The sequence below is a fragment of the Salmo salar genome, chromosome ssa01 (assembly GCF_905237065.1).
Source record: "Salmo salar chromosome ssa01, Ssal_v3.1, whole genome shotgun sequence".
NCBI classification, from domain to species: Eukaryota; Metazoa; Chordata; class Actinopteri; order Salmoniformes; family Salmonidae; genus Salmo; species Salmo salar.
In genome coordinates, this window is record NC_059442.1 from 130,451,592 (window position 1) to 130,460,588 (window position 8,997).

General features: G+C 44.6%; 1 protein-coding gene across 4 annotated transcripts in view; it reads right to left on the reverse strand.

The window, feature by feature from the left end:
* Positions 1-7,240, reverse strand: part of LOC106561157 (ras-specific guanine nucleotide-releasing factor 2) — a 76,774-nt gene extending 69,534 nt beyond the window's left edge. For 3 of the 4 annotated variants that reach the window (XM_045689056.1, XM_045689052.1, XM_045689050.1), the window contains exon 1: positions 6,534-7,239. In XM_045689056.1, the coding sequence (XP_045545012.1) occupies positions 6,534-6,812 (279 nt within the window). In that variant the 5' untranslated portion in view covers positions 6,813-7,239. Of the gene's footprint in view, positions 1-6,533 lie in introns of all 4 variants that reach the window. The other variant, XM_045689044.1, reaches the window with a different exon arrangement.
* Positions 7,241-8,997: the final 1,757 nt, after the last annotated feature.

Here is an 8,997-nt window from a genome sequence, read left to right on the forward strand (position 1 = left end):
GTTGCCTGCACTTGAATGGTAAATGGGAGCTGCGTTTCAATTACCAGTTGAGAAATAAAAATAGCAGCTATTTTTTATTCAGCACCAAATCTGTTTAAAACACATGATTGCATTTCAAATTTTTCCACAATGAATGGTCACATTTTACTCCAATGAAAATACGTACAAGCCAATTTAATTCCACGAAATTATGCAAATTAACCTATAGACCGATAAGCGTGACTGTCAAATGTTTTTACATGGAATGGTATTTCCATCATTGAATAAAAAGCATTATTTTGCAATGGGATTTGTTTTGTCCCGATCATTTTGGCCGGCAACAGTTTTATTTATTGGTTTTTCTATTTTTTTTATCGGCCAAAAGCCGGCAATTGCAGGCTAACGGAAACTCTTGCTCTCATTGTCACAGTCAGTCTTCAGGGTGTAATGATCCGTGTGTACTAAGAGTAGACACCATCACAGCAGAGGGCCACACACACAACCTTTACAACCCTCCCCTCATTCCCTCCCTTTTTCTCATCACACATCATACTTAATACTGTCAATCACATCCCAGCTCTCATTTACACACTCTGTCTTTCTCCTCATCTACAATATTTCTCTCTACTCATCTCCAGCCTTTTACTCCCTTATCATCTCTCATTCTCTCCCTCCCTCCCTCACTCTCTCTAATTCTCTTTCTCTGCCAGAAATTGTAGACCACCTTGTATAACATTTCTTGAAGTGCTACTTCTGTGTGTGTGTGTGTGTGTGTGTGTTCTCAAACTGTGCCACTTCAACTATCAACCATGGTAACCATGGTAACCCATCAATCAGCTGGCTGGCTGGCATTGAAGTAGCCTATAGTAGGCCGCGTCATTCGCATACAGAACTTTCCTATGTGAGACCACAGAGGTAGATTATCTAAGGACTTACATAAAGAGAGAGATGGGAAAGAGAGATAGACAGAGAGAGATACAGACAGACAGACGGACTGAAAACACTTACAGGCAGTCTGCATTCCCTATCTTCCTTCCCCCTTCTTCTCTTCCTTCCATCCTTTCACCCTTCCTCTCTTCCTTCCATCCTTTCCCCCTTCCTCCATATAAAACAATTAAGGCTTAATTTGGCCTCATTTGCGTCTGCAGCTCTCAATGTTGCTTTAAGGTCCTTTGCACGCCCCCTCCCCAAAATAATAAGAGGAAACACTGCTTCCCAAACTGTTTGCAAGTTTACAGTCTGTCCTTTTCACCAGAGACTGAGCCTTCACACGGAATCTTCCGTGACTATCTCCCCTCTCTGCACAGAGAGTCTACAGCCTCAGAGCCTGCAGCAAGGCTACAGACACACGCTATCCTCCACTACCTCACAAGAGCAGGACCACACATACACACACACACGAGACATTAACACAAGACACAGCCCAAACCCCCTAGACACAGTCGCTACAGTAGTTGATAAAAGTATTTTTTAAACGATGAGAACAGCAACTTTAAGGACATGAGGCTGCGGCTCTAAGGCACAATATCATGTTCTGTGAGGATAAAGCTGTTGTTACAGGATGGCAACAACAACTGCCTGAGTTACACCAGGCATGCACAATCCCTCCATCAGTGCTCTGACTGTCCGTAATAGGCTGAGAGAGGCTGGACTGAGGGCTTGTAGGTCTGTTGTAAGGCGTACAACAACGTCGATCTATGGGCACAAACCCACCGTCGCTGGACCAGACAGGACAGGCAAAAAGTGCTCTTCAATGACGAGTCGCGGTTTTGTCTCACCAGGGGTGATGGTCGGATTCGCATTTATCATCGAAGGAATGAGCATTACACCGAGGCCTGTACTCTGGAACGGGATCGATTTGGAGGTGGAGGGTCTGTCATGGTCTGGGGTGGTGTGTCACAGCATCATCAGACTGAGCTTGTTGTCATTGCAGGCAATCTCAATGCTTCCCTGTTACAGGGAAGACATCCTCCTCCCTCGTGTGGTACCCTTCCTGCAGGCTCATCCTGACCCTCCAGCATCATGACCCTCCAGCATGACAATGCCACCAGCCATACTGCTCGTTCTGTGCGTGGTTTCCTGCAAGATAGGAATGTCAGTGTTCTGCCATGGCCAATCCCAATGCGCATGTCTGGGACCTGTTGGATCGGGGGGGGGGTGAGGGCTAGGGCCATTCCCCCCAGAAATGTCCGGGAACTTGCAGGTGCCTTGGTGGAAGAGTGGGGTAACATCTCACAGCAAGAACTGGCAAATCTGGTGCAGTCCATGAGGAGGAGATGCACTGCAGTACTTAATGCAGCTGGTGGCCACATCCAATACTGACTGTTACTTTTGATTTTGACCCCCCCCCCTTTATTCAGGGACACATTATTCCATTTCTGTTAGTCACATGTCTGTGGAACTTGTTCAGTTTATGTCTCAGTTGTTGAATCTTGTTATGTTCATACAAATATTTACAAATGTTAAGTTTGCTGAAAATAAACCCAGTTGAGAGGGCGTTTCTTTTTTTTCCTGAGTTTATATGTGACAGAAATGAACAGCTCTGTTAAACTTAGAGGGGGAATCTAAAGATGTAACAACTAGGATGGGTTTTTAATATGACTAGGATTGTGCCTTTAGCTTCTGGACAACGAAAGAAAGTTGATATGAAAACCAATACAACAGGAGAGAAATGGCATAGCAGTGGGTCCAATTGGGAAGCAAATGGAAATACATTTGCCAAAATTATATAATTAATCCTGTCGATACAGAAATAAATACAATTATTCAAAAAACTTCACCAGAAAGCATGACTTAGCCACAGAGGAATCAAGGATCATTTTCAGATCACTTGCTCGTAGGCCTAAGCCTATTTGGGAAGCGCGCGTGGCTATAGGCCTAGCTGATTATTGTGTTGCGGCTGTCAGTGTAAAGCATCGAAAATATGTGTGAAGACCATGTGTCTTCAGTATAATTTAAAATGTTAAGCCAAGAAGGGGAGGAGTGTGTCGCAAAGATATAGGTGAGTCTCTCTCCAGAATGGCTCAGCTGTTTCCCACCAATTCTTGCGCATTCATTGTGTGTATTGTTTGGCCTTAGATTTTTTTTTTATCAATTCCCCATGATATTTGTCACCAGCAGTAAATGTAATCCCAATCATTTTGTTACATTCATTACTGTTAAACCATGTAGTAATTTCAGTAATTCACTGTTCTCATTCTAGGATTGGAGAAATGTTTTGCAGAGTTCACAACCTACACTTGTGAGAAACAAGTTATGGGTTCATTTCCTAACCATCATTTACGAGATGCGTAAATGTTCTATTATTTCAAACTGTATCACTCTCTGTGTGTGTGCGTGCGTGTGTGTGTCTGTGTGTGTGTGTGTGTGTGTGTGTGTGTGTGTGTGTGTGTGTGTGTGTGTGTGTGTGTGTGTGTGTGTGTGTGTGTGTGTGTGTGTGCGTGCGTGTGCGTGCGTGTGTGTGTGTGTGCTATCTGAGAGGACATCAGTAGAACACTTCTCTGCCTCTCAATCAGCCATTGCCACTTTGAAGCTCTCTGATGTTTTAGTCTGGTTTAAATGCTTCGACGTCTTTGTGGATTGCGTGTGTGTGTTTGTGAGGGTGTGTGTGTGCGTGCACGTACATGTTTGCGTGCGCATTTGCATGTGTGTTTGTGTTTAAAACCCTCTCACTTTCCAGCCTTTGGAGCTGTGTGTTCGGTAGTCCACTAAGTGGCCTTGATCCGACAGAATCGAACACTGTATTGTTTGGGATGTCCCATGAATATGCTAAGCTGAAGCACCAGGTAGACAATTAAGTTCACAACACATAGACATTACGACCTTAGTAACACCATTGTAATATGTGTGTAAATACAGTGTAATTACAGTCGCCCAATCTAATGGTATAATACCGTTTTAAGACTGTTCCACGTGTTTGTTGCACAGCTGTACCAAACCTGTTTAGGGAGCATGTTCCCTAGCACATGGTGGAAATGGTGACCTCACACACACACTGTCAACCACATGCACACGTCACACAGACATTCACACACACACACACACACACACACACACACACACACACACACACACACACACACACACACACACACACACACACCAGAGCTAAGCTGAGTTCATTGCACACGGGAGGGTCAGTGACCTCATCTATATCATCACAATCACAGGAGGAACAGAAACTGAGGGGGAAAGAGTTAGATACTGCAGTAGCCATTTCTCACTGCAAGACAACATTGACACTTGTACGGACTGATTTGGTTTGTTCAATGTTCAATGGAGCCATGTGTCTGTAGCTGCTATTGCTGTTAGGGTCCTGTTGGTTTGCAGGGGTGTCAGACAGACACACACACACGTCAGACATGGGTGCGGAGGAAATCTAACGTGGTCAAAATGTGATCTAATGTGTCCTCAACACCAGTACACAACACCAACCTAAAAGATAACATGACCTAATGTGACAATGAAAATCCCTCTTCCTGCTGCCTCCAGGCTATGAGCTAATCTCTGTTTTATTAGATGATGATTGTGGTGGTGTGTTGGTGATTTTTGTTGTCGTCCTATTTCCAACAATGAGCTGCCCTTCTGACACTTCTGATCTCATTGGGGTTTTAACAAAAAAAAGGCACAAAACTGGAAATGATTTTTGAAGGTAAATTATGTTGACACCCCTGATTTAGAGCATGTAAAGTGATGTTGATGAAGTGATTGTTTTTCAGTCTAGTACAGTAGGCCTATATATAGTACAGTACATGGATGCAGGTTAAATTCAACGGCAGGGGTTGAATACTGTGCCAAGGTGACAGTAGCAGCACACATTGGAGAGATACAGACACAGGTAAGTACCTAAAGTGAGAAATGCCAAGCATTGGCTGGAGTGGTGTAAAGCTCGCCGCCATTGGACTCTGGAGCAGTGGAAACGTATTCTCTGGAGTGATGAATCACACTTCATCATCTGGCAGTCCGATGGACGAATTTGGGATTGGAGGATGCCAGGAGAAAGCTATCTGCCAGAATGCATAGTGCTAACTGTAAAGTTTGGTGTAGGATGAATAATGGTCTGGGGTGGTTTTTCATGGTTCAGGACCCTTAGTTCCAGTGAAGAGCAATCTTAACGCTACAGCATACATTGACATTCCAGACGATTCTGCGCTTCCAACTTTGTGGAAACAGTTTGTGGAAGGCCCTTTCCCTTTTTCGGCATGACAATGCCCCCGTGCACAAAGCGAGGTCCATACAGAAATGGTTTGTCGCAATCGTTCTGGAAGAACATGACTGGCCTGCACAGAGCCATGACCTCAACCCCATCGAACACCTTTGGGATGAATTGGAACGCCGACTGTGAGCCAGGCCTAATTGCCCAACATCAGTGCCCAAGTTCCCACAGCAAAGTCCCAAAATCTAGTGGAAAGCCTTCACTGAAGAGTGGAGACTGTTATAACAGCAAAGGGGGGACCAACTCCATATCAAGGCCCATGATTTTGGAATGAGATGTTCGACGAGCAGGTGTCCACATACTCTTGGTCATGTAGTGTACATACGTAGATGTGGAGACCCACAGACAGATTACAGGTTACTGTGTGAATGCAAAAAGATATATACAGTAGAATAAACATTTGTATAAATGTGCTAATACAAAGCTAGTAGACTACTGTAGTGTATACAGAGCCAGGGAATGTGCGGTCTCCACTCTCCAACTGTGAGGATGTAATAGGTCAACAAGAAAACCTCTGTTCCCACTCACTGACTCCATGCAGCTCATCACAGTAACAAAGATGTCAGCCAGTAATGGAGCTCTTGGTAGGGGCTATTAGACTTGTATTTCCATATTTAGCTTCTGTTCACTACACTCTTAGAAAAAAGGGTTCCTAAAGGGTTCTTCAGCGGTCCCCATAGGAGAACCCTTTTTGGTCCCAGGTAGAACCCTTTTTGGTCCCAGGTAGAACCCTTTTTGGTTCCAGGTAGAACTCTTTTGGGTTCCATGTAGAACTCTCTGCATAGAAGGTTCTACATGGAACTCAAAAGGGTTCTACCTGGAACGAAAAGGGTTCTTCAAAGGGTTCTCCTATGAGGACAGCCAAAGAACCCTTTTAGGTTCCAGATAGCACCTTTTTCTTCTAAGCGTGTACATGGGAATATATTAACTACAGCAACTGTCATGAGGATATGGCATATTGGTAGTAGTATGTGCTGCTTCATTCTAAAAGTGTAAAGCCACATTTTGAAATATTCTACATGTATTCCAGGTAGGCCTAACTATGTAATATCTAACTGCCCATGCTGTTCCTCAACGTCCCAGGCCTCTAGTTCTCTCTGGGACAGACACAGTACGCTACGGAGGAAATCAATTGTCATCCCTCCTCTCCTCTCAACTAAAGTGCACTTTCTATGCGTAATCCCCGTCTGTGCTGCAAATCCTTAATCTGTTTTACGTAAGAAAACTGGGTGAGGGTAGGGTGCCAAACCTCAGTGTCAACACAGCAAGCAGAGACCAAAACCAAAACACAACCATGTCAGGTAGTGCACTACCATGGTCACTAGGGTACCTAACCCACCTGCTGCTTGTCCACCATGTCCTTACTGACCGTGGCGCCTTTGGGTGCGGGAACCCTTTCGCACGTGCACCCCTCCAGCAAGTAAATCCCGGAGGGCCGAGTGCTCTGGTCGTTCTCGAAGTAAAAGAGCACATTCTGGTAGAGAGCAAAGTACTTGTCATTCCACCGACTGTTCTCCGTCGTCTTCTTGCTCAGGATGCCGCGTTTCGTGCCCTCTTTGCGCGCGACAAGCGACAGATATAGAGCGTGCCCCTCATTATACCGCACACTCTTCTGCATTTTCCGTGAGACCCCCTTCTCTTTCAGTCGATTTCAAAAAGTGGTCGTTGTTATTGATGTCATATCTGTGACATATCTATCATATTTTCGGAGAGAGTTGCACAGGATAGGAGAGAGAAAGTAGATGTGGAGGAGAGAGCGCGCTAATCCAAGTTCACCACAGACGCGTCCACTCTGTGCGCCGCGAAGAAGCCATAAATAAATAAATAATCCCACGTCTCATGCCTCAAACTTTTTAGAAAGGGAATCCAAATCGTCCCAAATGACGAGAAAAATATAGCCAATACAAATGGAAAATCGCAAAAGGCTTATCGTGCAGTCTGTAGCAGCGTAAAACCAAAATAGATTGAGGAGAACAGACGGTGAAAACAGCGCTAATCGGCTTTGACAGTAATTTAAAGAGACAGGTCTCTGTAATGTATTCCACTGGACTAGAGCTACTGTTTGTCTCTGTCTAATCCACTGTAGCATAGCCTGGCTACTGTCTGTCTGCCGGGGCGGGGCGGGCCGACGGACGGTCTTCTGTACAGTCTCGACAAGGGTTTGCGCTTCCCTCGCTCTCATTCACGGTAAAAGGTGAAACTGTAGGTTCTACTATACTGGACCAGCAGTGTTGCTGACCAATGGAATGGAAATTGTATAGACAAATGTATCTGAACTCCACTATACCAAATCCGTGGCGTTGAGTGAAAACTAGTGTTTTTGGAGTGAACCTGCAATTCCTTCAAGTTGCTTCGAGTCGCTGTGAAGTCGTTACTTCAAAAATGTACATTCTTAAACTCGTACTTTATATCTATGTTTGGCCTTTGTTGTTGCCTGCTTTTCTTTGTTTGCTGAAATCCATAATTTTTAATAAACGTTAATCAAATACAACCCCTGACTGTTTCCTCATTGAGATTCAATTGGCACATGGGCATTTGCGCTGAGTTGCCTCTTAGAGCAACAGCAACAAGGAAACAGTCAGTGGTTGTATTCGATTAACGTTTAATGAAAAGGTATGGATTTCTACAAAGAAAACATTTTTTAAAGTATCGACTTCAAGCTGAGTCATGATGGAGTTGAGAAATACTTGACTAGAAACGATCAAACTTTAGTGACCACAGTCAGGACACCTGTTTTAACGTCCCATCCGAAAGACGGCACCCTACGCAGGGCAATGTCCCCTTCACTGCATTGGGGTCTCCTTAGACCAGAGGGAAGAGTGCCCACTAGTGGACCTCCAGCACCACTTCCAGCAGTATCTGTTCTCCCATCCAGGGACCGGCCAGGACCAACCCTAGCTTCAGAGGCAAGCCAGCAGTGGGATGCAGGGTGGAAGGCTGCTGGCGCAGGGTGGTATAGTCCTGATTTCAGATCAGAATTTGACAAAAAGCATATGCAGATCAACGGTTGATTTCAAAATGTAGTTGTTTGCTTTGAAACTGCCAGCCAGCTTGAGAGAAAAAAACAGATGTTCCTATGCTTTAGTCTCTGTGTGTGTGTTTGTGTATGTATGTCTCCCTTTGCATTACCAGATGCCAGTATAGTTATGTGATATTGTAAATACCCAGCGGGAGGGAGGGAGGGAGGGAGGGAGGGAGGGAGGGAGGGAGGGAGGGAGGGAGGGAGGGAGGGATAAAGAGAGGGATGGTTAACTTTTTTTGGACTCGTTTCCAAACAGACTGCTGAAGCGACCAAAAGTGGGATAACACACACAGTACAGTACAACAGAGTTTAGCAGAATACTTACTTTGAATTTATTTTGCTATATGTATATGTTGTAATTGTGTTATTACATAATACTTACTTAATTCATACTATTTTCCTTCTTTAGGATTCATTCAAACAAAAAACATTTCATGAGAAAAAAGGAACCACCTAGAATAGAGTGTATAATATGGATAGACATGATAAAGTGTTCCAGAGATCCCCAGCATTGCCCACTCACACCGCAACCCTCCTACGCTCAGCAGCTCCTCAGCTAAAACACACACACCAAACGTTTCTTCAGGTGGCCTCTAGCGCCACTAAGAACAGCTCAAAGCTGCTGACTAATGTTCTTATACAGACTCTAAGTGAAGGAAGGCCATGCATGGAGGAACAAAAACGATAACCCCAGATGAGAATAATGCAACCACTCTCCTATACAGACTTGTTCCACCTCATCCTACTGTACTGTATTGCCCTGAGCTGACCCACCATCCAC